Source organism: Megalopta genalis, chromosome 5 (genome assembly GCF_051020955.1).
Source record: "Megalopta genalis isolate 19385.01 chromosome 5, iyMegGena1_principal, whole genome shotgun sequence".
In the NCBI taxonomy this organism is placed as follows: domain Eukaryota; kingdom Metazoa; phylum Arthropoda; class Insecta; order Hymenoptera; family Halictidae; genus Megalopta; species Megalopta genalis.
The window spans coordinates 17,957,499-17,984,004 of NC_135017.1; the positions used below are offsets into that span (position 1 = coordinate 17,957,499).

General features: G+C 34.8%; 6 protein-coding genes and 1 long non-coding RNA gene across 17 annotated transcripts; 3 read left to right on the plus strand and 4 right to left on the minus strand.

The window, feature by feature from the left end:
• Positions 1–13: 13 nt before the first annotated feature.
• On the minus strand, positions 14–928 carry LOC117227487 (uncharacterized). Its single transcript, XM_033482761.2, has 3 exons — positions 554–928; positions 219–397; positions 14–137 (listed from the first exon to the last, which is right to left on the minus strand). Exons 1-3 carry the CDS (start codon positions 702–704, stop codon positions 21–23), a joined length of 447 nt encoding a protein of 148 aa, XP_033338652.1. The 5' UTR covers positions 705–928; the 3' UTR covers positions 14–20.
• A 338-nt stretch (positions 929–1,266) lies between these two features.
• LOC117227491 (ras-related C3 botulinum toxin substrate 1) lies at positions 1,267–5,686 on the minus strand. 2 transcript variants are annotated; one of them, XR_013033575.1, is made up of 4 exons: positions 4,943–5,686; positions 4,223–4,434; positions 3,309–4,089; positions 1,267–3,128 (listed from the first exon to the last, which is right to left on the minus strand). XR_013033575.1 is itself a non-coding variant. In XM_033482771.2 (3 exons), exons 1-3 carry the CDS (start codon positions 5,247–5,249, stop codon positions 3,790–3,792), a joined length of 819 nt encoding a protein of 272 aa, XP_033338662.2. In that variant the 5' UTR covers positions 5,250–5,686; the 3' UTR covers positions 1,267–3,789. The 2 variants fall into 2 exon arrangements, 1 of the variants encoding a protein (XP_033338662.2); XM_033482771.2 differs by having other exon boundaries at positions 1,267–4,089.
• On the plus strand, positions 5,484–6,007 carry LOC117227492 (uncharacterized). Its single transcript, XR_004492088.2, has 2 exons — positions 5,484–5,621; positions 5,678–6,007. It is a non-coding gene; the product is annotated as an uncharacterized LOC117227492 (long non-coding RNA).
• A 14-nt stretch (positions 6,008–6,021) lies between these two features.
• Positions 6,022–10,324, minus strand: bora (aurora kinase A activator-like protein bora). The gene is made up of 8 exons (XM_076522504.1): positions 10,056–10,324; positions 9,590–9,915; positions 9,192–9,480; positions 9,047–9,132; positions 8,777–8,974; positions 8,488–8,707; positions 7,949–8,383; positions 6,022–7,231 (listed from the first exon to the last, which is right to left on the minus strand). Exons 2-8 carry the CDS (start codon positions 9,863–9,865, stop codon positions 6,183–6,185), a joined length of 2,553 nt encoding a protein of 850 aa, XP_076378619.1. The 5' UTR covers positions 9,866–9,915; positions 10,056–10,324; the 3' UTR covers positions 6,022–6,182.
• Positions 10,325–10,388: 64 nt separating this feature from the next.
• LOC143258733 (mediator of RNA polymerase II transcription subunit 25) lies at positions 10,389–15,121 on the plus strand. 7 transcript variants are annotated; one of them, XM_076522498.1, is made up of 15 exons: positions 10,389–10,407; positions 11,122–11,257; positions 11,361–11,406; positions 11,525–11,649; positions 11,715–11,934; positions 12,005–12,593; positions 12,783–13,138; positions 13,222–13,403; positions 13,478–13,640; positions 13,713–13,904; positions 13,975–14,169; positions 14,230–14,418; positions 14,497–14,556; positions 14,640–14,753; positions 14,826–15,121. In XM_076522498.1, exons 2-15 carry the CDS (start codon positions 11,136–11,138, stop codon positions 14,967–14,969), a joined length of 2,697 nt encoding a protein of 898 aa, XP_076378613.1. In that variant the 5' UTR covers positions 10,389–10,407; positions 11,122–11,135; the 3' UTR covers positions 14,970–15,121. The 7 variants fall into 7 exon arrangements, with proteins under 7 accessions (XP_076378613.1, XP_076378618.1, XP_076378612.1 ...); XM_076522497.1 differs by lacking the exon at positions 10,389–10,407 and adding an exon at positions 10,641–10,800; XM_076522499.1 differs by lacking the exon at positions 10,389–10,407 and adding an exon at positions 10,641–10,800 and having other exon boundaries at positions 14,233–14,418.
• Positions 15,122–15,240: 119 nt separating this feature from the next.
• Positions 15,241–21,444, plus strand: Pfas (phosphoribosylformylglycinamidine synthase). 2 transcript variants are annotated; one of them, XM_076522495.1, is made up of 20 exons: positions 15,241–15,358; positions 15,972–16,243; positions 16,318–16,459; positions 16,527–16,677; positions 16,745–17,135; positions 17,191–17,303; positions 17,386–17,646; positions 17,704–17,777; positions 17,847–18,003; positions 18,078–18,424; positions 18,502–18,738; positions 18,809–18,934; positions 18,994–19,221; positions 19,286–19,484; positions 19,559–19,824; positions 19,896–20,112; positions 20,182–20,361; positions 20,445–20,606; positions 20,711–20,992; positions 21,094–21,444. In XM_076522495.1, exons 2-20 carry the CDS (start codon positions 15,975–15,977, stop codon positions 21,270–21,272), a joined length of 3,981 nt encoding a protein of 1,326 aa, XP_076378610.1. In that variant the 5' UTR covers positions 15,241–15,358; positions 15,972–15,974; the 3' UTR covers positions 21,273–21,444. The 2 variants fall into 2 exon arrangements, with proteins under 2 accessions (XP_076378610.1, XP_076378609.1); XM_076522494.1 differs by lacking the exon at positions 15,241–15,358 and adding an exon at positions 15,808–15,905.
• Positions 21,345–26,196, minus strand: LOC117220488 (alpha-N-acetylgalactosaminidase). 3 transcript variants are annotated; one of them, XM_076522508.1, is made up of 8 exons: positions 25,956–26,196; positions 23,711–23,872; positions 22,876–23,050; positions 22,627–22,801; positions 22,441–22,535; positions 22,013–22,372; positions 21,735–21,899; positions 21,345–21,655 (listed from the first exon to the last, which is right to left on the minus strand). In XM_076522508.1, the coding sequence occupies exons 2-8, from the start codon at positions 23,869–23,871 to the stop codon at positions 21,467–21,469; spliced, it is 1,320 nt and encodes a 439-aa protein (XP_076378623.1). In that variant the 5' UTR covers position 23,872; positions 25,956–26,196; the 3' UTR covers positions 21,345–21,466. The 3 variants fall into 3 exon arrangements, with proteins under 3 accessions (XP_076378623.1, XP_076378626.1, XP_076378625.1); XM_076522511.1 differs by lacking the exon at positions 25,956–26,196 and adding an exon at positions 24,979–24,997; XM_076522510.1 differs by lacking the exon at positions 25,956–26,196 and adding an exon at positions 24,530–24,874.
• Positions 26,197–26,506: the final 310 nt, after the last annotated feature.

Genomic DNA, 26,506 nt, shown 5'->3' on the forward strand with positions numbered 1-26,506 from the left:
TAATTATTCGATCTATAAATTCAGTTTTGTTTATTTGCAAATGATTTTTCTACAGTTTCTTTTTCTTGTTCAGTTTCAAGGATTATTTGAAGAATGTCCGCTTTTAGAAGATGAATGGATTCGCTGGTAGTTATAGCCTAAAAGGATGTTTATCGTTGTTTTACACAAAATAGCTAAATCTCCAAATAACTGCATCTCGCGAGTATTGTTATAATTACCTGTAAATGAGGAGCTATGTGTCTTATCAAAGGGTTCGAAGCTAATTCTGTCTCCTCTTCTGATTCAAGCTTATAACCAGAAGTTATTAATCGAGCAATACAGTCCTCTTTCACTTCTACTAAAGATGTTATTAAATCTTTTTTTGATGTACCTTTCTGAAGACTATTAAGTCTAGCATCTACAACATATTACAAAATCATTATATAGTATCGTTATTCACACAAATGAAACATAAGTTAAATTCTTGTATATGTTTGTAAATGTGAAAGGAACCATATGGCATTATTGTTGTATGTAATGGTTTCAAAAGGAGCGTACCATAGAAATTACTTACAAAGTTTCTTCAAATATTCGTCGGAATCGGCAAGTTTTGAGTGCTCTGACTGATACTCGACAAAAGAATCTTCGAAATTATCGATACATTTATTGCTATCAATATCTCGGGCATCTGTCCCGCACCACGGATCAGCGATGTCTGTTTTCATATTTGTATCCACGATTTTTTCCTGGTGATACTTTCAAGGTTTTATCAATCCTTGTTACATAAATACTATGTAACAGGCAATACCTCGGCAAAACTTATCTCTCTCTCGTCTTATATATTCGTACAAAAGAAAAGGTTATTTCTTGGCTAGCCCATTGCTTACTGGCTATCATACACTGGCATTTATGCACATGTGTAAATGTATTTACACAAATCGCATGTATCGTATGTATCCGAAATAGATATGTACCACGTACTATTTACATGCACAATTGATATGCACAGAAATTTATGAAGTATTGAACAAAATTCGAATTTCTTAAAAGACAAATTTTTAATAATTAATTTATATTCTTATATAAAAAAATTAGTTAGATTGAACATTCTTCTCATTCTATTATCTCACGTGAACAAAATATATAGTACATAATTGTAGTAAAAAATGTAATATGTATGAAAGTTAAATTACACACAATGATACAACTTATATATATACATATATATATGTACAGAAGTAATTAGCAGATATATAATGTGACAATAAAATATCAACAATGCGAGGAAACTCTTTACGATTAATTTATTATGAATATACAAATTTACGTACTTTACATGTTGAAGTACAATTGACACTAATTTGATATGGTTAAAAAGCATAGAGTGATATAGAAAAATGTTTACAAAAATATTGTTCACTTTATTACATGGTGTAAGCAGCTGTCAATATCGTTTAGTACAATGTTGAGACACCTTTTCAGTTTACAATGTTTTTTATCTATGTATGCATAACATATATGCTGCCTTTTGTTTAAATACTATATCTGTATGATAGCTATAGCATATCACGTGCTTGTATATACAATGAATATTATTGTTAGTTCAATGTTAAATCGTATTACATTTTAGAAATGATAATATTGTCAAAGTAATATCAGTCAATAGCATCTGCTTTATTTTCTAATAAATAAGATATAAAATATTTATTTGCTCATATAATGAAAGTCTTATAAACATTATGAAGTGTTTAGCTATGATGGAATTCCAATACTATAGCGACTTTTGTACCTGTAGAATCAATATAAATGATACAAAAAGTACTATTTTTAAGATATTTGATGCATTTCAGTATAATTAACATGCTACAATTTACTCTGTAACAAATGCACCGAAATAGACCTTGTACATACTTCTCAGTATCAAAAGCTTATGTAACAAAAAATGTGATCATCATATTTTCAATACAAATATACATTATGCTTGTATTTTGTTTTTTTTTTTTATTCAAAGCGTATACTTAGTTTGTAACAGTAATATCAAAGGTCCAGGAACATTGGCTCCACTAATTTATAAAAATTTCTAATCTAATAAATTAAAACAACCAATCTCGTGTATTATAAAATGATACAGAACCGGCTTATACATATAAACATACTTGGTACAATATGCATCTAAAAAAATATGAATTATTTTTATACCCATATGTAATGTAATCGAAAATTCCTATCAAATAAAAGTTCATGAGCAAAATACATTCAAACTTATATGGGTCAAAAGCATCGAGATTGAAGGATAACAATTATAGTGCGAATAAATATGTGTAGTTGTTGATTTCATGAAATTTTAAAAATACAGATCTGTAAATTAGGACATAACATTCGTATCTGGAAATATTTTTCTGGTCATAAATTAATACATTATCCATGATCAATAAAAATGTCAAAACGTTCCATAACTTCTTAATATCTGTATAAAAATTTATTTAAAATATTTCTAAAGATGTAAGTAGATATAATCTAGTACTGTTTTAAAAGATGATTATTGCTTCTCGGTCGTAAGTCTTAGATTTTATTAATTTTTTCATTTTTTAGTATCCTATTTTAACCCTTAAAAAGCACTTGGTAATGAAGTATAAACTACATTATATTTCTACAACATAAGTCTATTTAAAATACAATTCAACTAATTTATAATATAATTTGACCTTTGACATTGTGTTAAATGGAAGCAAATTTAAGACTTAATAACAGTCTCATGTTTTCTTATTTTTATATACAAAAATGCTAAAACACTTGAAAGAATTTTAATTTCATAATCACAGCATTTACTAATATTTTTAACAGTTTAATACTTCATGAAACTTTCCTTTTTTTATCATTGTATTCCATATTTTAATGTTGTATACTTGTGAATAGATTAATTAGTCATTACCTTTTTGCTTTACTTTTAATTATTACATATTAAATTTGATTTATATGCACAGCAGCGATCTAGCGTAGTTTTAATGCAATATATGTTGAACTCTTTTGCATTCTGTTCTTTTAAATAGGAAAAATATTTACATTTGATTTTTAAATTGTAAATATCATTCTTCAAGATAATTATCCCGTTAATAATAAATAACTCATCTTTTCGTTGTTATAGATAACTAAAAGAAAGAATACAGAATTATCATTTTGAAAATTCATGTTACATCGTTCGTTCTTATCTGATATAAATTTTTCAACGTGAAAAGAATGCAGGATTAAGTATTATTTATGATGTAATAATAATAATAATAATAATAATAATAATAATAATAATAATAATGCAATAATGATATACTCACTTGAATTCTAAAACTAATGATCCTATATATAAAGAAAAAATCACAACCTGCAAGTCGCCAATTACATACTAGTAACAAAAATATGATTAATATTGTAATAAATTATGCCATGTTTGGCTTCAGGAATTTTATGAGTGGCATACAATGTAGCTATCAGAATCTAAAAGTCCCTAAATCTCTGGAGAAAATATACCTGTAATAGTGCCATAGTATTGTCATCGTAAAGAATAAAATATGCTTTGAACAATCTATTAGATTAATTTTTAATTATGAAAATAAGATTAATGGAGGTATTTGGTAGTGTAATAAAAATAAAGGAATTATAACAATACAAAATACCTTTCAAGTCAAAGAATTCTCAAGAAAGAGAAGTATCAATCTATGAAATATTAGGCGAAGATTAAGGATTAAGAAATCCTGATAACAAAGTAGCCATACTTGATCACAGAGGATATTCTAGAGAGTCTAATAATTATAATATTTATGCACCACTTGAAGGTCTTTCCCAACAACATAACCACCTGCGCCACAATGGTAAGGGTTTTCTACGCCTAAATAATAAACTTGCACCACCTCTTCGGGTATTGAGAGCACTAACTATTGCCTGATCAAATGCTTCTTTAAGATCGTGTTGAGTTAACGCGGATGTCTCTACGTAACTTACAGCACCCACTCTTTGAACTAATTGATGTCCTTGAGTGGTTGTAATTGGTGTTTGGCCGTATCTTGCTAATTGTAATTTAAGGTGCACGTCTGACCTTAAATCACTCTTTGTGCCTACCTAAAATCATTACCATAATTTAAACTTATGCAATAACGTGTTAAATTTACTTTTCCATATAAATTAAGCTATTTTATAGTTGTTTTAGAAATTATATAACAGTCATTATAATTGTATAATATAAAATTATTACCAAAATAATGGGTGCATTTGGGCAATACTTCCTTATTTCGTTTATCCATCGAGAAGCTACACTATGATAAGAAGATGGGCATACCACACTGAAGCAGACTAGAAACACATCTGTTTCTGGATAACACAATGATCTCAAAGGATCAAAATCATCTTGTCCTGCTGTGTCGCATAATTGAACATTTAATGGTTGACCATCAACATTGACTACCACTGAAAAAATTGAACGACCATTATTTAAAATTTCTTTTCTATAATTAATCTTTCAACAAAAACAGAATACGAAATTTATACAAATTTGGATTATTAAGATCATTGAAGACAATCATTGGGATTATTATAGTATATCATTATACCCTTCTAGTTTTCTTTTGCAATAATTAATGAAGATAAGATTACACGAAGGCCAAGAAAAATCTATAGCTTATTCATAGACTATCACTTTGCACGTTCCACTACAAAAACATTTTAATAATAATATTTATCTAACAATGTAATAATAATTTAATATCACGTAAAAATAAAACTTTTATCAATCGTTATGAATAGAACAAAAAGAAAAAAGATACTAACACGGTTATTAATAATTTCAAGAACACAAATCAGAGATAAAAATGTTCGCGACTAAAAACATATAGATATACTATTCTCAAGGAGATTCAACATTGTTGCAGGCTTAAAACCTTAAAACTTACCACAACGATCAAATAATTAAACTAACCATTATAATTATCGAAAGCAGTGGGAACGTATTCTCCGGGGAATCCGTTCGTCGAATAAGAAACAACGAGGCTGGTCTTTCCAACGGCACCATCACCTACTAAAACAACTTTGATTCTCCTATCGAGTGGTGTAGCACCGTGGTCCGTACCACTGCCGTTTGAATTTTGATTCTGTGCAGTATATGTCGTTCGTTTCGGCTGCATCTGCATCGTTTGTCTACTTTTCAGCAAGGGCTTCGTCCAATTCGTATGGGACGACGGCGGCATTATTTCGTCTTTTATTTGACCACAATCACGAGCTTTCATCCGTATATACTGCACACTGTATAATAACGCAGGTTATAACCTGTACCTGTACAGTGCGGAAGGCGACGGTAATCGATTTCATCTATCATCTATCGTGACAAGCTCCTCCACGGAATCGTCATATTTATCGTCCCTCTTGCTGACACTTGTAGCTCGCGCGGCCACGGATCGGGTTTCGGACACCACAGTGCTTTCAATACGCCCTGTCAGGTACTGTGTGCATCGCTCGAAAACAATGGGGGAACGTACACCGTGCAGGAACGATGAAAAAAAAGAGGAAAAAAAGAAATTGATCCACCTGCCGCGACGCGGAGCCACCTGTTATTACGCTTTTCTTGCGGCGGTTGCGAGTTCCGACAACCGGTGGTACAGGTACACACGCTCCTATTAAATTGCCCCGGCCTTGATTTCTTTGTCCTATGTTTTAGGAAAATGTGACGGCGGCGCATGATATAGGTTACGATATTTATAACTGGTTAATGAAAATCCGACCGGTGTTATGCACTTGCAGTTTCTTTTTCAACGCAATTAAATACAGGCTAGTCACGCCACCTGCTGCAAGAGGTAGACCTTCCAGAGCTGCAACAAAGAAAAAAAAGAAGCGACGTTAGGACGGCTTTTGGTAAACACGTGTAGCAAGAGACACATATACAAAGCTTCGTTAGTGATAATCTGGTATTCTATATATACTATGTTTCTACTATGAATACTTAATATAATTTGGGTAAAATAATAAAAGTGGGTACTCGATCATTAAACGGTGGAAACGGTGTTTATATAAATATTTTTATTCGTTGTAAGCAGAAACCGAAACGGCTAGGAAAAATTACTCACAGGTGGTAATTTTCATGCTTTAGCACAGACAAGGTGTCTTATACGCAAGACTGTACCAGGGTGTTATATGCAAGACTTACAATTGGGAAGACAGTAAATTTAACAACATTTCTTTCCTATGCAAACGCCACCAACGCACGAGGCATTTTTGCAACCGGTCGTTTCCGAGAACTCCTGTTTTTCTATCAAGAACTCTGGCCGAAGGGGAGCGATATCGCTGAAACCTTTCCGCCGCGCCTTGTCTACGTCGAATTCCTGCTCTTCAACATCTGTAATTGGGACTTTTAGCGGGTAATTCAGGGGAATCACCTCGGGAGGATAGCTGTCTCTCCTGGACAGTTCTCTGCATACGAAGACGAGGCCTGCTATATTAATGGGTCTCGGCGGTGTATCCAACTCGCTTTGTTCGAATTCTTTGCAAGGTGAACAGAATCTGGAGCTCGCCTCTGCCGCTCTTCTGTCGTCCTCGTCTTCGTACGGTACTTTTGTACACAGAAATTCATTGAACGAGCCGAGATTCTTGAAAAGCATCTTCTGCTCGAAGATCGAAAACGCGTTGGTCGTGTACGTGCCGAAGCAAGTTAGTCTCAAAAATATGTTTATATAGCCGGACGGTTTCTCGTCGTCGTCGTCGACGAGGCCAAATGTGTTATCTATTTGGTACGATTTAGGCAGATGCTTGTGGTCGTTGCTCGCCATCGTTACGTAGTCGCAAAGACATCCCGACATGGGGATCTTTGTTCTACCGAGAGGGAGTTTCTTCACTTCCTCGGGACACAGCAATATTTCCTTTATCTTGTAAACATCTAATAATATAGGTCTTGTACGTAGTTTCTCTACCAATTCTCCGGGAGCTCTGGTGAATATATATACTTTGCCGGCGTTGAAAAAGACATTACGGAACTTGGCTTCGCGCATCGACTCCTTATTTCTGTCCGGTTTGGTTAGCGTAAAAGACGTTTGAAAGATTCGAAACAATGGCATGTCTGGAAATTGCATATCAACGCCAAGGCTGGACGCATCGATTCCGTGCAGTTTCTCAGGGTATAAACTGACGTGGCTTACGAAAGCTTCCAAGATGTACAATTTTTCATGTTTGTCGGAAACGCAGTGTCGGTTCATTGTGGCAGAATGATTCCTGTTCGATGCTTGGAAAAGACAGGAAAGTGGTTTCGTGAGATAGTCCGATAGACACTTTAATTTTGATGATGAAATTGATCGTTGCGCAGGCTTGTTTGAGGCCCGCTCCAGAGAACAATTGAATTCGTTTGGAAAATACGAATTTGAAATTGGCGCGTCATTCTTCGTTCAACGAGATTCAAATGATGCGGTTGACGATGTAAAAAGTTTTTTTAACATTATTATAATAGTATATTTAATATGGACGTTTGATTACATTGTACAAATATCTTAACACATTGCCTTTCTAATGGCTTATTATAGTACATTCTATTACAAAAAATATAATATATTTTTTGCATATGTACTTCTTTTTTAATAATACTTTACTGAGGATATATTGCGAACTACACACACGGCAGTGAATAGATAGAGATAATCTCGTATCGTTCCCATTTACACTTATTTATTATATATTACAATTTACTTGCTATAAATTTTAACCAAAAAACAAAACATAAGAGCAAGATAGTAATGTAAGACTGTAAATATCAGGAACAAATAATAAAGTGATTCTTGAAACAATTGTACTATTACCTTTACACGATTTGTTAGTGTAAAAGTATTAAATTAATTTTTTTTCTAAGTATCTTAGCTTAATCTTATACATATTCCGAAGACATAATTCACTTTTAAATTGCTTACTTAATACGTAAAAATTATTTAAAATATATGATTTTTCTTACTTGATCTTGAGGGTGTAGAACAGAATACATTTTTCATGTTCTCTTTCCAGTCAGTCTGTTGGACGTCGTCCGTCAATAAAAGTCGTTCACTGTAACAAATCTTTTGCTTCACTGGAGTATTGTTACAGCTGCCAGTTATATTCGTTGCACTATTCATACTATAAGTCTGATAACCGGTGTCTTGTACAGAGTTTGAAACACTTTGTTGGTCAGACATGCCTAATTTAGTAAATGTGTAAATATCGTTTCGATCTTTCGAAGGAAGTTCTACGTCCTCAGTCTCAAAGTTCTTTTCGATATAAGTCGAATTTTTCGCGACAATTTTCGTCCCGGGCGAGTTATTAATTTGAGCATGCTCGGAGTTATTGTCGAAATTTAGGAACTTATGAATTTCGTATTCTGCCACTGGTGTCATAACGTTGTCAAAGGACACATCTAAAAGGTCGAGAAAACATAAATATTATGTTCAAATGTATTATATAAAAATATACAAATAAAAGCATGTACAAATTTAATGAAAATAATGTTGTAGGGAATACCTGAAGAATTATCATTTGAGTATTCGTTATCTTCCTCGCTGGATTGATCCACGCTCATTTCTGTGACAAAGTCTAATCGGACAACTGAACGATTTCGAAATTGTATACTTTCGCAAGACATGTTATTTGCTCTTTTATGTATTGGAGATATGTTCGGAGAAGATAAATTATCAAGAACAATTTCAGATGTATCGAAACGATTTTCTGAATCTTGTGATGGCTGGAAGTAAATTTTATTGAAGTCTACCCAAAATTAAGAGATCCATTAATAATAAGAATTTCAAGTTACTTTGAATGGAACTCCATCTGCTAGCATGCCACTTTGTGGATGACTGGAAGACAATATAAGAGATCCATTCAATTTCACAGATGACACAGATTCAGAAAAGTTTTCCTCTTTATCCAAATATTCATCGTGGTTGCAGAATAACTTTCTTCTCAAGGAGTTATTGCTCGAGTTCGAGTCATCACTCTCAAGATTCTGTTCCTGAAAAATAGAAAAAAATCAGCAAAAAATTTATTATATTTAAATCACTCTGATTGCAATCTTTTTGTTTACTTGAGTGAATGTCAAATAAGGTTTTAAAACCTCTTCAACGTGCGATGGTAAATCAGGCGGCAACGATAATAGTGTTTGACTCCATCCTGAGAAAATATAAAATTTAAGCAATAGGAATGCGATGTGCAAAATTTATAGTAATTACCATCTTTCTTCAATTTGGAAGATACTGCATTCATGTTACTAGATGCTCTAGTTGGAGTGTCTGTTTTAATTTTCATTCTACTGTCTTTCTTCTTTACTTCCCATGGGCTTGGAATGATTTTATTCTCCTTAAAAAATCGATCGATAGCTGCTTGAGCTTTTACTTCAGTTTCTTGATCGATACAGTGTACCTGTTGCTCAGGAAATTCTTCTATACTTGCTGGCTGTATCATGGCCAGTTCATCCACGCTCCATGCAAAATCTGGAGACTGCTGGGACGAATTTGAAACCTGCGTGAACAATATCGTAAGAAAATATTAATTTAAAAAATGGCATTATCCATCAAATTAAAACTCTATTTTACATTTCGGCAAGTTACAAAATATTTTAAAGGATTACCTTACTAAACACAGTCGGACTAATTACAGATAAATGCAGTCTACTAGTTAAATCAGTCTCAAATGGATTTCTTGCCATAAACGTTGTTAGTCCTGATGGTGGAGTAATATGACTAGGAAGCACACTGAAACAACTTATATTGTTTTGACATGTTGCGTGCGTTGAAATTGAATCATGCCGTTTCACAGGTGTCTTGTACATTATAGGGCTCTTCATTGCTATGCCGTCATGCTTGTTTTCATTCTTAATCGGTGTTGTCCACTTCAATTGCTCCATTTTAATGTAATTATAAAAACTTACGGAAATAATTATGGCAAATAGAGTAGCTATAAACGAAAATTCAAATGTTGATTGAAAATATTATATTTTCGTTTCTTTTCACGATAAATATATTCATTTTTCAAATAACTAAGAAAACAATGCTCTTGATTAAGAAAAACTGTTGTAAATTGTTTGGAATACTTACGTGTTCACTATCGAGAATGTTGTAACGTCTTTTATCTTTTCGTCCTTTCAATCTATAACCGTTACTGCATAAAATAAACTTGTATATTTCATGAACTTTCTTATTGGATCATTAGTTTTATTTTATGCACAACGGTAGAACGCTACATAATGCCATTCCTGTAATTCAGGAATCTGTTTACGAATTTGAATTATTTTAAATCAACGAACTGTAATCACGTGACCATGTCATAAATTACACTGAATCACACTCTCAGCGATTTCCACGGAAGACAAACGGGAATCTAGTCTAACAACTAAAGACAACTGATGTCCTAGGGCTCGATGGTGGCGGTCTGCAGTGAGTCCGACAGGTACTTTCCTGCGCGTGAATTAACGTATTTCTGATTAATACAATTTGTACGCAATTAGTACAAATGTCCATACTACTTCTAATAGTAATTTAGTAATTTATAATAGAATCTTTAAATTCTTATTTTCTGTTTCTTTTTCTACGATAGTGGCGGTGCTAGTGGCAGAATCAAGAAGCTTTATTTAGTTACTGTACAGCGCCAATTAGTCAGTGGCAAAATGCCCAAACTGTTTGCCAAACAGTAGCGTCACGTAGAGAGAATTTAGAAACACAAAACCAACTTCGATACTTTCATGTTATAAATGTTTTCACTGCGTAATATTTACTGTTAATAAATCATTTAATGATTGTTAAGCATCGTTTTGTGTTTGGTTGACGATTTAATGCAATTGTGGTAATTAGTAATTTTGTGGAATTGTTAAGAATGTCTTTAACCTACAAAGTAGTGGTATTGTTTGCATAGACAAATATCAGCTGTCACTTTTAACTGCTCTCAAACACATACTTTGTAGTATAATTTACGAGCAGTCTGATGTAAATTCTAAGCAAGTCCAATTCATTTTTATTAGATTGTAAACGTTTGTATCAAAAATACTGTAAAATTTTTATTTTTTTGTATCTTTCATATTAGAAGCATTAATAATCCGACTCTTGCCAAGAGTAAGTACGTCTATTAACATTTACATATTTTTACATATTTTTCATATTCTGGCAGATAATATAACAAAAATGGTGGCTGGTCCTACGGAACATGGAACGCAGGCAGATGTAATATTTGTCATTGAAGGCACAGCTGTAAATGGAGCCTATCTTAATGATCTCAGAACTAATTATGTGGGTCCAACGCTCGAGTATGTTCTAAGTTACATATTTGTATTTTTATGCTTTGTTTCATAAAATAGGGTCCTTTTGCTTATTTCACATTTATTCATCTGCAATTTTTGTATTTTACAGATATTTCAATCAAGGTCCCATCGAAGATAGGGAATATGTGTCCGAGGTAAAATAATAAATGGTTCATTATCTTATTGCAGAATATATAATTACATCTGATAAATATCAATGTAATTTGTATTAAATTTGATGACTATTAATAAGTTGTTTCTATTTCTCTTTAGAATAGTTCAACATTGTATGGTATAGTGATATACCATGCTGCCGACTGTTTGCCAGCACCATGTACAGAAACTTTTGGGCCGTATGCCAATCCTCACAAGTTACAACTTGTTCTTGATAAGTTAGAGTAAGTAATGCAATTTGTTATGTAATAGTTTCTCTGTTTATATGAGGTCTTTTATAATTGAATAGGATGGTTGGTGGGAAAGGTGAGTCGTATGCAAATATTGGAGAAGGTCTTGCTACTGGATTGCAATGCTTCGAGGACTTACAGTTACGACGTGAACCGAATACAGCATCACAGAAACATTGTATTCTGATTTGTAATTCTCCTCCTTATCAGACGGTCATACAAGAGTCGTATAAATTTGCTGGCCATACCATAGAGCAGGTGGCTACTTTGTATCAAGAGGTACACAAATACAAATAATTTCAATATACAAATTGTATCATAGATCTATAGCAATATTTTCTCGTTACAGAGGAACATTAATCTTTCAATATTATCACCAAGAAAAATACCCGCACTGTTTAAAATGTTCGAAAAAGCTGGAGGTGACCTACAGTCGTCGCAAACTAAAAATTATGCTAAAGATCCACGACATTTGGTGCTGCTATGTAATTACAATTTGAAAGAAAGGCCTGTTAGTCCTCCAATTGGCGGTGCTGTTCATAACAATCTGGGCACAGCTGCACAAATTCCGTTGAGCCCATTGCAAAGCAATGACAGTCCAAATACGAATCAAGTTCAACAAAATATTGCTCAGCCAACCCAGTCACAAGGTCCTCCATTCAGAAATCAAACGCCCCAAAATATTGCTCCAGTTCATCAAACGGTGGTACCAATTCCGACTGTTATGAGTACTGGAAGACCACCCTACAATCCTCAAATATCCGCTCCACCAACTTATCACCCACCAGCACAAACAAGAACAGGCCCAAGATGGAGACCTTTTGTGACACTAGGAAACACTGGAGCCGCGAATCCTCAGAGCAGTGCCTTGATAGCACAGTTAAATCAGCCTCCTTCGTTGGGTCTTAATGTAACACCATTTGGTCAAAGAATGGACGGTAATAATGGATTCAAACTTTTAATAAATTTAGTCAGTAGAAAAGTGCTTAGCTGATTTGCAATATAATTAACGTATTTATTTGATGTAGTATTAATTATTATCGCCAGTAATTGTAGACAGTATCACAGCATATAGGATCATTTTATATTATTCGTGTTAAAAATTCGATCTTCTTACTTCTTTTCAGTTCTTCATAGTACTCACATGTTGCATGCACTTTCAGTAGCCAACACCAACGTTATGGCTGCCAATGCGCAGCAGCAGCAGCAACAACAACAGCAACTTACACAACAGCAGCATCAGCAAGTGAGATTCACGATGCAATTGCAGCAGCAACAACAGCAACAGCAAAATGTGCAACAACAGTCTTCGATGCCTATGTCGGCCCAACAAAATCATGGGCAGGGCACGCCGCAACTTACAGTATCATGCGTTAGTCAATCCGTGCCTACTCAAGTTCCACAAACAGTTACTACTTCGCAAATACAGGCATCGGTATCGTCGGTTACTCAGCAGCAGCAAGTGCTACATTCTCAAGCACAGGTAGTTTTTTAAAGAGTATCTTGCATGATTTTTTTTTATTCATTTTAATTGGAGAATCTTTTATAAGTATGTGACTGTTCTAGGGTAATATAAGTAGTGGACCTGTAGCTGGCCCACAGATTTCAGCACCAAGAGAAAGACATACGATATGGCACGGCATGATCGAGTGGGTTGAGAAAGCTAAAGCATCTGCGGATACGCAAAAACAGATCAGACATCTACCTTGTCATGTTTCTGCAAATTCTGAAGACGGCGATCCAGAATTGTAAGTCCCTTCTGGGAATAAATAGCTATGCTATAAGCATTTTTGTCAGGTTAATATTCTCGATTGGTTTATAGAAAAGCCGACACCTGGCCGCAAAAGCTCCTTATGCAACTGATGCCTAGACGTTTGATAAGCAGCATTGGTGGATCTTATCTGACTAATTCTAAGTCCGTTTTGTTCCATCCAGCACAATGCGAGGCACTAGAATCCTTGACTAAAGTTATGAGCTCCGGATTTGTTAGTATCCCATATACATTTTTATAAAATATATTAATTTGATCAGACATCGAAATAGCAGTCAAATTACAGGCAGGTTGTGTTCACTTCACCTTTCCTGCGCCACCATCGACTTGCGACATAAAAGTACTTATTCTCCTGTACACGACTGAAAAAAGAACATATTTAGGATTTATTCCAAACGATCAGTCAGGTTTTGTGGACCGTCTTCGAAAAGTAATTCAGCAACAGAAAACGACTCACGCTTCCATGAGACAAGGACAAGTTAGTCTACATTTTGATATGGTCAATTAACGATTTCCAGAAATAGACATGTGTTAATTAAATATCATAGGCTGGTCCTGCACAAGGAAATGCGATAACTGGACCCATGCCAACCACGGGCACATCGCAAGGTGGCATTCTTATGTCTCAAACAAACACTATGGCAATGGGAGGAGGTCAAATAACTCAAAATGTTGTCCCCACTAACGCTGCACAACAAACATTGACATCGTCCGTTGGACCACAAAGCCAAATTAGTATGCAGGTGAATAGCACAATAAAAATGACATTAGTTGGATAAAAAACTGTATGATTAATATATTAGCAGACCGGGCAAATAACTGGACCTCAAGTTGCACAACCTTCTGGCACAATGATAGGCCAACAGAGACCACCGTTCGATGACTTGGAAATAGCTAGGCGTCAGAACCTGTTGAAAATCCAACATTTGAGGCAAACGCTAGAAGCTGCACAGCAACAGGAAGCACAATATAAGTCTCAGTTAGAAGTAAATGTAAATATGAAAAATGCTAAAATCATATTAACAAAAAGTATTGAACTCTGATATTATGTACATAAATTTCATTTATAGATTCAACAAAATTTGGAAGTAGCACAACAGCAAGAAATGCAGTATAAACAACAGTTAGAGGTGAAGCGCTTTGATTGTGAAAGATTGTTTCATTGTATATTTTACTTGCAATTAGAAGAAACTGAACAAAGATTTTGTTATAGGCTCAGCAAGCGCAAAGAGCTCTTAATCCTGTCGGTATGGCCAATCAACAGGCAAACGCGCCAAGATTGATGCGCCCTGGTTCAAATATGGGTCTCAGACATTTATTACAACAAGTATGACAACGTACAATTGATTTAAACCATTAGATAATTAATTTGTTTACATATATTAATTCTTTTCTATAGCCACAACCACCATACAGGCAAGTACTTGGACTACAACAACAAATTGTTGCTGCCAGAGGACAAATGCCAACTAGGCCTATGGCACCTGGTAATTCACAGAATCAACAATTTGAAGATGTTAACAATTATGATTTCCTCAGATAAGCGATTTAGATAGTAAAAATTTTTATAACGAAACGATGTATTTAAGTAAACTATTTGCTATTTTACATAAGTATTATATAAATATGTTTGTTAAGACTGTAAATCATGTATTACTTTTTATGATCAAAGAAATTAACAGAATTACGAATGAATTGAGAGAATTATTAATATGCGATCTAATAAATTAATTCATAAATCTTGACGTAATTTCTACAGAAACAATGTTTGTTCGCATGTAACAATTTTTTGTTGATAAACCTAAAAGCACGTGGTAGGAAACAGGAAGGTTATGTGTCATACAGTTGAACGTGGTAACTAAAAGAACCTGTTGCGTGGAATAATTAAAAGCATACAAAGTTTTGAGATTGTATATACGTGCAGATGATACTGTAAGTTACTATGTATACTCGTTATATAATAAATAAACTTGTCTTAAATCATTAAAAAAAGATTTGTTTTTGCACTTAGTATACGGTATACATATGTACATACATATACATACATATATTTAAATTAAGTCTCAAAGTAAAGTTGCAGATTTTGTTAACAAGAGATGAATTTTTATTCTGTAAATTCACATGTATATTAATCAAGTTTGAAATATGAAAGCCATAAATATATCTCTAATAAAATTTAATTTATTCTTATTAATATATATATTAAGCCTGTATTCATACAACCAATAATTAAGAACAGATGCATCAAAAAGATGCTTACAATCACAGTAAAATGTGAAGACACACCACACATAATCTCAGACAGATAAGAATATCATTGAGCAAGATGTCCATTTGACCTAAACTTAAACTCTGTTTAGTTTTGAAATAACATGGGTGTTCTATTTTGCAATTACCACACTGATAAATAAAGATAGCACACTGATTCCATTTAATTCTATACCAGGGGGGTCGATTGTTATGGTCGATCTGCATCACTGTACTGTGTTCTTTCTACACTTTATTTTCTTTTGTGTTTCTTTTATTTGTAATTTTTTGTTCATAGACAATGGGTATCATAAAATTTTACAAATCATCTGGGTTGAGATCCGGACATCTGAGAAACCAATTCAACAGTCTGGTTCTATTATCTAAGTCAATAATTGGACTGGAGACAGAATTGTGCTACTATGTTGAAACTAAGGAGTCTTTAAGTGATGAAGAATTGAAACTATTAAAATGGATTCTTATTCCTCCATTCGAGAAACATTGCCTAAAGAGTGAGAGTGTATTTGATCATAAATCGGATGGTAGCTTAGTTATTGAAATTGGTCCAAGGTAAAGCAAACCATTAGATAAATAATTATTATTAATAGTATAATATAAATAACTAATATCTCATGTTTTTACAGATTGAATTTTTCCACTGCATTCTCCAGCAATGCTGTATCAATTTGTAAGTCTGTCAACCTGCATAAGATAATAAGAATTGAAGCAACTATTAGATACTGCATCAAACATAATGGAAAACTTGATAAAATCTTGGAAGATACTGTATGTATTAAATTCGTCATTTAAAATACAAATGAAGCAGTATTTATAATTTTATATTTTTGTACAGATAGCAGAGACATTACATGATAAAATGACTCAATGTAGGTACATGCAACCGATAGAAACATTTGATCATGGTTTTAGACCTGATGACTGGTTTGAAGTGGATGTCCTCAAAGGTGGACGAAAAGCATTGGAGGAAGTTAATTCAAAATTAGGTACATATCTAAAATAAAATACAACAATATATTATTCAAGATAAAACTCATTTTATTTTTTATGTAGGTTTGGCATTCGATAACTGGGATTTAGATTTTTATACAGACCTGTTTCTTAATAAATTGAAACGAAATCCGACCAGTGTCGAATGTTTCGATTTAGCGCAATCTAATAGCGAGCATAGTCGTCATTGGTTTTTTAAAGGATACGTAGTTATTGACAATGAAGAGATGAAGAAATCATTACTTGATATGATTATAGAGACACAAAAACACTCGAATCCGAATAACACAATTAAGTTTAGTGACAACAGTAGTGCAATCAAGGGATATCAAGTCAAGACATTAAGACCTACTTTGACTAACAAATGTAGCTTTTTCCACTTAGAAAATGTTACTCAAGATCTCATATTTACCGCTGAAACTCACAACTTTCCAACTGGTGTTGCTCCATTTAGGTAAGTAATACTGACTAATTTCTTATTTGTAATTACACTAAATTGTAATTTGCAGTGGTGCTACAACTGGAACTGGAGGCAGACTCAGAGATATTCAAGGCATTGGCAGAGGAGGATATTATATTGCTGGAACTGCTGGTTATTCTGTTGGAAATTTACATATCCCAGGTTCGTTTTATCTTTTTTTTTTAAATTTGTGGATGCCGAAAAATGATTATTGTTCTTACCAACCATTTTATTTATTTGGCAGGGTACGACTTGCCATGGGAAGAGAAAGATGTTCCATACCCTAGCAACATGGCTAGTCCATTAGAGATTATAGTTGAAGCTAGTAACGGTGCATCCGATTACGGCAACAAATTTGGAGAACCACTAATAACAGGATTTGCTCGTTCTTTTGGAATGATAGATAATATTCGGGAACGTCGTGAATGGATTAAACCCATAATGTTTAGCGGAGGCTTGGGTACAATGGACACTGATATGTCACAGAAAGTTGCACCAGCAAAAGGTCTGGGTTAAAGATAAGCGAATGCAATGCATAACAATTGAAGATTAATTATTTTAGGTATGGAAGTAATAAAAATTGGTGGTCCTGTATACAGAATCGGCGTGGGAGGTGGCTCAGCCAGTTCCATCGAAGTATTTTGATTACGATCATTCATTAACATCATTCTTTCTGTGTTCAACTAAATAATTCAGAGTTATTAGGTACAAGGCGATAATAAATCAGAACTCGATTTTGGAGCAGTCCAAAGGGGTGATCCGGAAATGGAGCAGAAACTGAACAGAGTGGTTCGTGCATGTACAGAAATGAGACAAAAGAATCCAATACTCAGTATACATGATCAAGGAGCGGGAGGGAATGGTGAGTATTATTTTCATATAATTATATCATAATGATAAGACAATTAAATCATTGTATGTTTCAAATACTATTAGGCAACGTTCTAAAGGAATTGGTAGAACCTGCTGGCGCTGTTATCTTCACCAAGAAATTTGAGCTAGGTGATCCAAGCATCAGTACTTTGGAATTATGGGGTGCTGAGTATCAAGAGAATGATGCAATTCTATGTAAACCTGAAGATGCTGGCTTACTCAAGGAAATAGCAGCTAGAGAGAAATGTCCTATCAACTTCGTAGGAACTGTTACCGGAAATGGAAAGGTCATTCTTTCTGAAGAAATCGATTGTAACGTATCAAAGTATCTAAATGAAAATTATAAGGATGAGAAGAGACATCCGGTGGATTTAGATTTAGAATTGGTACTCGGGAAAATGCCGCGTAAGGTAAACGTGCAGAAATATCAAAGAACATATTAATTTGTGATAAAGTTGAAACTAAACATAATTTTTTGGTTTCGCAGACGTTCAACTTTCAGAGGCGAAACATACAACTACCTTCTTTGTCACTTCCAACAGATTTGACCGTACAATCTGCTTTGGAAAGAGTCTTGCGTTTGCCTTCAGTTGGCAGCAAACGATATTTAACTAATAAGGTTGACCGTTGTGTAACTGGATTGATAGCGCAGCAACAATGCGTTGGTCCTCTGCATACTCCTCTTGCCGATGTTGCTGTAACTGCAGTCTCTTACTTCTCAACGGTAAACGGAGAAATAATTTGTTAATAAATAGTATCATTAGCAATATATTTTTTCATGCAAATCTTCGTAGGTTGGCATAGCTACATCTATTGGAGAACAGCCAATAAAGGGTCTAGTAAATGCAGCAGCTGGAGCTCGCATGACCGTGGCAGAGGCCTTAAGCAATTTAGTATTCGCGCGAATCTCAGATTTAAAGGTATTAGGTGTATCAACGTAAATTGAACTTTTTTGTTTACTAAAGTTTACACACTATAGGATGTTAAATGCAGCGGTAATTGGATGTGGGCTGCCAAATTACCAGGAGAGGGTGCTGCACTATACGATGCGTGTTCTGCTATGTGTTCATTGATGAACGAACTTGGCATTGCAATCGACGGAGGTAAAGATTCTCTTAGCATGGCTGCTCGAATTGGTAAAGATGTTGTTAAAGCGCCAGGGACACTTGTAGTTTCTTGTTATGCTCCTTGTCCGGATATCCGACATGTAAGTAAGAGTTAAAACATCTTTATCTAGGTTTTTATATTCAACTAACAGTTTCATATTGCAGGTGGTAACGCCAGACTTTAAAGCACCTGCGACAGGGAAGAATGGCAGCTTGTTATTCGTCGACTTGTCTAATGGACAAAGTCGAATCGGCGGTACGGCTTTAGCTCAGGTGTATAAATCACTTGGTAACGATGTTCCAGATATGAGACATGCCGATTTATTGAAAAATGCTTTCAAAGCGACGCAACAGTTGATTGCAGGTGAATTATAATGTTTTAATATTTCTTTCATTATATTGAGAAGATATAAAAAAATACTTTTTTTCTATTTACAGAGGAAAAAATATTGGCAGGACACGATGTTAGCGATGGGGGACTTATCACGTGTCTTTTAGAAATGTGTTTTGCTGGTATGTCTGGAATGGACGTTAATATTTCCCACAAATCTGGAACACCTATAGAAGTTTTATTCGCCGAAGAAGTGGGCTGGATATTGGAAGTTGATGAAGAAAATTACCAACACGTGTTAAATGTGTTCAAACAATTTAATGCTCCTATATATTCAATTGGACGATCTGAAAAGTTTGGAATGACTTCGAAAGTATTTACTCTAAATTTTATGCGAAATCTTTAATATGAGCATTTATAATTACTTTCACATTATGTTCTTAGATAAATGTCAAAGTTCAAAATCGGACTGTCTTGGATTCGACAGTGTTATCCTTGATGTCTCTATGGGAAGAAACTAGCTACCAATTAGAACGTCGTCAAACAAATGTGGAATGTGCATTACAAGAGTTTGATGGACTCAAAGATAGAGCTGCGCCAGTTTACAAGTTGTCCTTTAACCCTGATGTAAAACCTGTTAGGATTCATAAAACTTTAACTTGTTCGTAAAATTGTTATCTAGTATTTGCTTACGTCACAGCAAATTTTATAGTTTCTATCGATTCTACAGCAAAGATCACCGTAGCCGTGATAAGAGAAGAAGGCATAAACGGCGATAGGGAAATGGCGGCAGCCTTGGTGCAAGCCGGCTTTGAGGTTTATGATGTGGCAATGCAAGATTTATTAGACAACAAAGTAACATTTGACAGGTTCAAAGGTGTCATTTTTCCTGGTGGCTTCAGTTATGCCGGTACATTGTTCATTTATTGTAGAGGGAAATTATTACTGCTACTGCATTAAGTATAATTGGTTTAAACTTATCTATAATTTCAGATGTCTTGGGCTCAGCCAAGGGATGGGCAGCAAGTCTCCTCTTCCATCCGTCTTTACAGAAGCAATTGGAAGCATTTATCTCTCGTAAAGACACGTTCAGTTTAGGAGTTTGTAACGGATGTCAATTAATGTCCCTGTTGGGATGGATAGGAAACGAAACCGGTATGTTCTGTTGAGTAATAAAATGTATCCAGCATAAGGAATTTGTGCTTGCGACATTCATGAATTTCATTAACACGCTTGATCATATCCTCCTTCTAACGCAGGTAATGTTGAAGAACCAGAGGTTTTCTTAGATCATAATCTATCCGAGAGGTTTGAGTGTCGGTGGAGTACGGTCAGAATTGATAAGTCACCATCCATAATGCTGAATGGAATGGAAAATAGCGTATTAGGCGTGTGGGTTGCACATGGCGAGGGAAGATTTACTTTCAGAAACGATGATACGTTGAAGAAGCTTCAAAACAATAATTGCCTGGCCATCAGGTATACTGATGATTACGGCAACCAAACCGAACAATATCCTCTTAATCCTAATGGTAGTACAGGTGAGAATTCGTGTATTTATGTGTAAATATCAATGCGGATGATAGGGAATCAGTGTTTGAATCTGACGAAATTATGTATCAAATATTTTGTATTACCTTAGATGGTATTGCTGGTATCTGTTCCGCGGATGGACGGCATCTCGCGATGATGCCACATCCTGAACGATGTACGCAAATGTGGCAGTGGCCTTGGAAACCCGCAGATTGGGTGAAATACGAGATTTCGCCATGGCAACGTATTTTTGATAACGCGTACGCCTGGTGTTTGTCTAAACAATGATTCAATACATTCCACACGATAACAGCCTATTAGTGTACATAACAAGATTGCCTATGTTCTGAATGAATTAACTTTTCATAGATTATAAAATTCTTTATTTTCTACTTTCTTAACAAAGTATGGTAACATTGTGTAGTCAAGTACAATAAAAATGGTAAATTACAATTAGAAATTTCTTAATTGTTCAATTCGTGTCACTTAAACGAATTCTGTCTGACTTTAAAGAGTTGATTCGAAGGCGAGAATTGTTGAAATTGATTCGTATCAAAAACGTCTTCTAAATGCAAGTCGCATCGCAATATCACAACACCGGATGGATTCACTTTGACTTTTATTTTCGTTTGAGGCGTCAGAACGCCGTAATTTACATCTTCGTATAAATCCTGGAAACAGAATTATTTTGGCAGTTTTTATTTTAATCTAATTAAATCTTAGAATCGTGATTGTTCCGTAAACGCATACCTCCACATTGTATCCTCCAGGATACTGGAGCCCAAGCTCCTTTAGTGTAACAGATACATCGGACGGTGTGCCGTCCGTTCTCCTATTTACAAACGCTATGGCGTAAGAGTAGTAATTCTGGTAGATGGGAGTTATCGGCCTCGCCCATATTTCAATGCCTTTATGCTAAACAGTAGAGTAGAACTCTTACTAACGTATTCCGAAACCCACACTATTTCCCCGCTACTGTTCAATTTTCATGCACATACTACATTATTACTAATATTTAATTAACTAACTTTGTAGATACGTCGACCCTGAATGCCCAGTGGATCCTGATCCACAGCAATAATTTTCCTATTCTGTAAAATAGCTTTGTACTCGGGCCTGATAGTTCGTAAATCAACGGACATTAATAGAGGCGCCGCCAGAATGGCCCACAAGGCCATTTGTGTTTTGCTTTGCTCGTAACTTAGACCAAAGTTACCAATTATCAGCATGTCGGGATCGTTCCAGTGACCGGGTCCCGCATTTGGTACAATCGCATCTTGATTGTTTCCATAATAATCTATAATGGTTTCTAGGCTGTTCCAGGAATCTTGAATGTCGTCAAAATTCCTCCAAAGATTACAATGTTGTGTTATGGCAGTAAAGTTTGGCTGAAATTTATATACTCTCAAAGACTGTTCTAATGTAATATTCTACAGATGGTATTATAAAGACCGACCTGCATTCCAGCATAAATTTGATAGACTGGCCAACTACAAGAATAGACCATAGACCGACCTGTTTGATTTAAATAAAACCCAAACTCAGGATAGCCTAAAATATTTGATAAAATTATTTGATAAAGTCAGAGAGTTAAGTAGAATTTGTTTCTAATTGACTATATGTATAATAATTTAAGCTGTACCTCTGTCCATTTCAGATGGATGGGAATAACAACCATCTAGTTTCACATAATCAACATCCCAAGATGCAAAAGTGAGTGCATCTATTTCTAAGTATCCTAATATACCAGGGTAACCAGCACATGTATAGTTACCAAAGTCTTCATAAATCCCGAATTTAAGACCCTTTGAATGAATCTACAAAGCCAAAATAGAGAATTGTGAGTCTAGGAAATCAATATCCTATGTTGAAGGTAATTATAAGAACATACATAATTTGCAAGACTTTTCATCCCATGTTTAAATCTTTGTCTATCTGGTACAAGTTGACCATCAACATCTCTGTCTTTTTCCAACCAACAGTCATCAACATTAACATACTCATATCCAACAGCAGCATAGCCCTCTGCTACAATAATGTCTGCCATTGTGCGAAAGAGCCGATCACTATAAAATGTAAAAATTGAGTTTTAAGTAATTTTTAAACTTCTGTCATACAATAATTATTTTCTTAAGCTTTGCAATAGAAATTTACGAAACAACTATGTCACAGCTCTAAATAATTTTATTAAGTGTCATTGTTGATGTCATGCATCCTTGATTTGAATCAAATGCTAGTCAGTTCTATTCTAAGTAACATCTTATGAAAGAACAACATTTAAATTTTTCTTAGAATGTATTTTTCCACATTCATCAATGTAATCACAACATAAAAGATCCTTGTGTTTCATAGATTCTTCTAAAAATATTTTTGATTTGATTAATTATCCCTTTACTTAAAAAACAATAACTGACAAAACTTTCATATACTTTTTACATTGTCCTTTATATAGGTCATTCTGAGAATGAAATTGAATTTTGCATTTCATGATAATCATCTACCAACTGGAGTTGGTAGTAATAGATTTAGAGATATGTAACAGAGATGCTAATGAAGTTTCACTTTATCATACAGAATCATGCTGTACTATCAAGCATTCGTAAGTTCTAAAAATCTATAATAACACTATAATTTCGACGAAAGATTACCAAATAAACTAGCTTCGAATCAATATTGTAGAAAGCTGAAGAAAGTGAGAAGATAAATTTGAAAATTAACACTCTCACCTGATACAGTTATCGGGATCATTTTTGCAATCTGTGTTGCACCTAAATCGTTCCCAGGCAAGCCAGCCCATGGGCGGCGTTCTCACAAGACCATTATCAAGAGCCAATGTCAAATCTGCCACTGACACAAGCAAACACCATATCCATACCAGCTGCAACATTCTGCAAAAATCCACGTTTCGTTTTACTAATCCCTTTCACTGCACACGTACACTGAACCGACTGTTGTTGTACTACGACACTGGTATCATAATTTTGTTAAACGATAATTCTAACAAAAGTGTGTATGACTCTGTCGGAGTCAGGCAGAGATCTGGTCATTAGGAGCAGAGCAAAATTGCCATCCACATCCTGCACGGCTCTTGGCAGACTGATCTGATATAAGACCTCCAAGCCAAGAGTACTTTCACCCAATGCCCCATTTCATTTTTACACACAATCGCTGTCGTTGCTGGTGTGAGCATTGATTTCCTTTTGTACAGAGAACGAGCCTGCACACCAAGGCGCTGATTGCCCGTGTAACTATTACGGTACAATTACGCCTACGAAAGACAATCGCGAGCACATTTTATCCGCGAATATCGTCTTTGTCTCTTCGGCTACGAAATATTCGTACACCGCGATACGTGTAAGATTACCCTCGAATAATACACACGGTGGAGAATTACATTGCTCTCTGCGAATTATCTTGTGCTCTGTTTATCTAGCAGTTATTTCAAATATGCCACGTAAATGGTTGAACAGAACAGCGTTACATATGTATGTGCAATTTGACTAATTTGCCACAGCTGGCAACACGAAGAATAGTGTGATACGTACTCGGTGAATTATCCTGTGTTCCCGTCTTATCGAGCGGTTATTTCAAATATGCCATACAAATGTTTGAACAGAAGAACAATGCACAATTTGCACTTTCTGGCGTAAATGGCAACGCGAAGAAGAGAGATCAGTTACCGCGTAATGCTCCGTGATCCACTGAACGGATCATTAATTTTCGACGCGTTCGCTGATCGTTAATTTTCAAATTACGATCATTCATGTATAATTGGAAGTGTTTATAAACAAGCCGTGAACGAGGAGACAGACACACGATAAATTTGACATTCCTGAGACGGAAATGCGATCGACCACGTCGCCACAGTCGTCCGGAAAGCGACTTTTTCTGGCCAAAATTATAAAACACCTTCGTGTACCGACTTTTCTCTGCGACGAAAGTATAATCAACAAAGAAAACAATTACAAAAAGATATGCAGAAGTGTATACGTACAATATAAAAGATGTTAAAAATCATGTATACAGGTATAACATATAATTACAATGCAATCACTTGCTAAGCTTAAATTGTTACAAACTTTTCACTTTCTATGCACACTCTATACGCTTCTGTAGATTCATTGACGGACACGATTGTTCAAGGTCACGGGAGATCTTACAATTCGTTTGCAAATGATACGATCTCGCTTGATAACGTTATTTTATGTAAATATTGTTCTGCAAAACAATCCTCGCCGCTTTCCGTATTGACATCATGTAAAAATTAGAATCTGCAGACAACTTTCATTTAAATGATTCCATTAAACTGTTATCTGGGGGAAAGATCAATGAAATGTAAGAAATTAAGAGTATCTCGAGCAAAGCGCTCGATTCTTGATCAACACCGGTTTTACAGCGTTGCTTTCCATACTTTCATTTCGATTACCTAACTGAAAGGAAAAATCGATCGGGAATAGATTCCGATATCTCTTTATCGACTGACGATACCGTCTGTCGCTGAAACACATGTATGTATTTGCGATTTAATACGCGGAGAAATTGTTTTACTCTGTGAAAAGACAAAGAGCTACAATGCCTTTCGTTCATTCGATAATTTCTATACAATTCGACGTAGCGTTAATTATAACAGCCACGAATTGAATCGGTTTGACTTTCGATTTCACGATTTCATAAGCTCTACCAGTTGCAACGTTTATCTCGATTACATTTTCACCCAACAATTTAGTAGACTTGTTACAGTATCAAACGTGATCATTATTCAAGAGAAATTGTACTCTTCGTAGAAAGTGGGAAAGTATTCTGTCCTTCGTTAAAATTGTTCAAGAATGTACGCGTTCTCGAATTACATACACGGTATCAACACAAGATGTTTCTCGTGTTTTTTTTTTAGTATACCGTGACTTTAAATAAATAAATATTCAAAACTACTAAGAAAAAAAAAGAAATAATTTTTAAAACAACATTACTCACTTTTATACGGCCGATTCAAATCTGTCAAATGACGAAACTTTGAAAACTCGGTGACATTCAAATTAAAACAACGTTCTCGGACATTTGACGAACTTCGAATATGCTTCAAGTTGTGAACAATTTGTAAACTAAACAGAAATGCGCCGATACTAAATGAGAACGATGGTTTTTATGATTTTCGAGTGATATATGCGTTGCTTTTAACGAATCACGGCAAGATCACTGCGTTATACGAAACGAGACTGGTCACGATCTCTGTTGCGCCCTCTGTTTATATGCACTTGTTAAAATCTGCGCGCCAGACCATTTTAGTTTGAATACAACCGATAAGTCTTATCGGTCACATTTGAACGTTTGATTGACATTGCTATTATCGATCGAATCATTTTCTTTAGATTGTCGCACAGTCTCCGCTATTTGTAAAGAACATGCATAACCTTTGATAAATTCACAATTTTTGTGCAAGACCATTATCCATCATTTGAACAAATATAGATAGCGAATGTATCTTTAACTTTCTACAGGTATAGTAAATATTTTCTATAGTCTAA

Coding starts and splice junctions, on each gene's coding strand:
- LOC117227487 (XM_033482761.2), bottom strand. CDS start 704: ATGAAAACAGACATCGCTGATCCGTGGTGCGGGACAGATGCCCGAGAT. Junction 398..553: donor CGAATATTTGAAGAAACTTT/GTAAGTAATTTC, acceptor AATATGTTGTAG/ATGCTAGACTTAATAGTCTT. Junction 138..218: donor ACATAGCTCCTCATTTACAG/GTAATTATAACA, acceptor ACATCCTTTTAG/GCTATAACTACCAGCGAATC.
- LOC117227491 (XM_033482771.2), bottom strand. CDS start 5,249: ATGAAAGCTCGTGATTGTGGTCAAATAAAAGACGAAATAATGCCGCCG. Junction 4,435..4,942: donor TGCTTTCGATAATTATAATG/GTTAGTTTAATT, acceptor CAATTTTTTCAG/TGGTAGTCAATGTTGATGGT. Junction 4,090..4,222: donor CAAATGCACCCATTATTTTG/GTAATAATTTTA, acceptor TAATGATTTTAG/GTAGGCACAAAGAGTGATTT.
- bora (XM_076522504.1), bottom strand. CDS start 9,865: ATGGAGCAATTGAAGTGGACAACACCGATTAAGAATGAAAACAAGCAT. Junction 8,975..9,046: donor CTTATTTGACATTCACTCAA/GTAAACAAAAAG, acceptor TCTATTTTTCAG/GAACAGAATCTTGAGAGTGA. Junction 8,708..8,776: donor CAGATGGAGTTCCATTCAAA/GTAACTTGAAAT, acceptor ATTTACTTCCAG/CCATCACAAGATTCAGAAAA.
- LOC143258733 (XM_076522498.1), top strand. CDS start 11,136: ATGGTGGCTGGTCCTACGGAACATGGAACGCAGGCAGATGTAATATTT. Junction 11,407..11,524: donor ATAGGGAATATGTGTCCGAG/GTAAAATAATAA, acceptor ATTTCTCTTTAG/AATAGTTCAACATTGTATGG. Junction 14,557..14,639: donor AGTATAAACAACAGTTAGAG/GTGAAGCGCTTT, acceptor ATTTTGTTATAG/GCTCAGCAAGCGCAAAGAGC.
- Pfas (XM_076522495.1), top strand. CDS start 15,975: ATGGGTATCATAAAATTTTACAAATCATCTGGGTTGAGATCCGGACAT. Junction 18,935..18,993: donor CGCGAATCTCAGATTTAAAG/GTATTAGGTGTA, acceptor TACACACTATAG/GATGTTAAATGCAGCGGTAA. Junction 20,993..21,093: donor TAATCCTAATGGTAGTACAG/GTGAGAATTCGT, acceptor GTATTACCTTAG/ATGGTATTGCTGGTATCTGT.
- LOC117220488 (XM_076522508.1), bottom strand. CDS start 23,871: ATGTTGCAGCTGGTATGGATATGGTGTTTGCTTGTGTCAGTGGCAGAT. Junction 22,373..22,440: donor AAATTTATGCTGGAATGCAG/GTCGGTCTTTAT, acceptor TATAAATTTCAG/CCAAACTTTACTGCCATAAC. Junction 21,900..22,012: donor AGGGTCGACGTATCTACAAA/GTTAGTTAATTA, acceptor TCTACTGTTTAG/CATAAAGGCATTGAAATATG.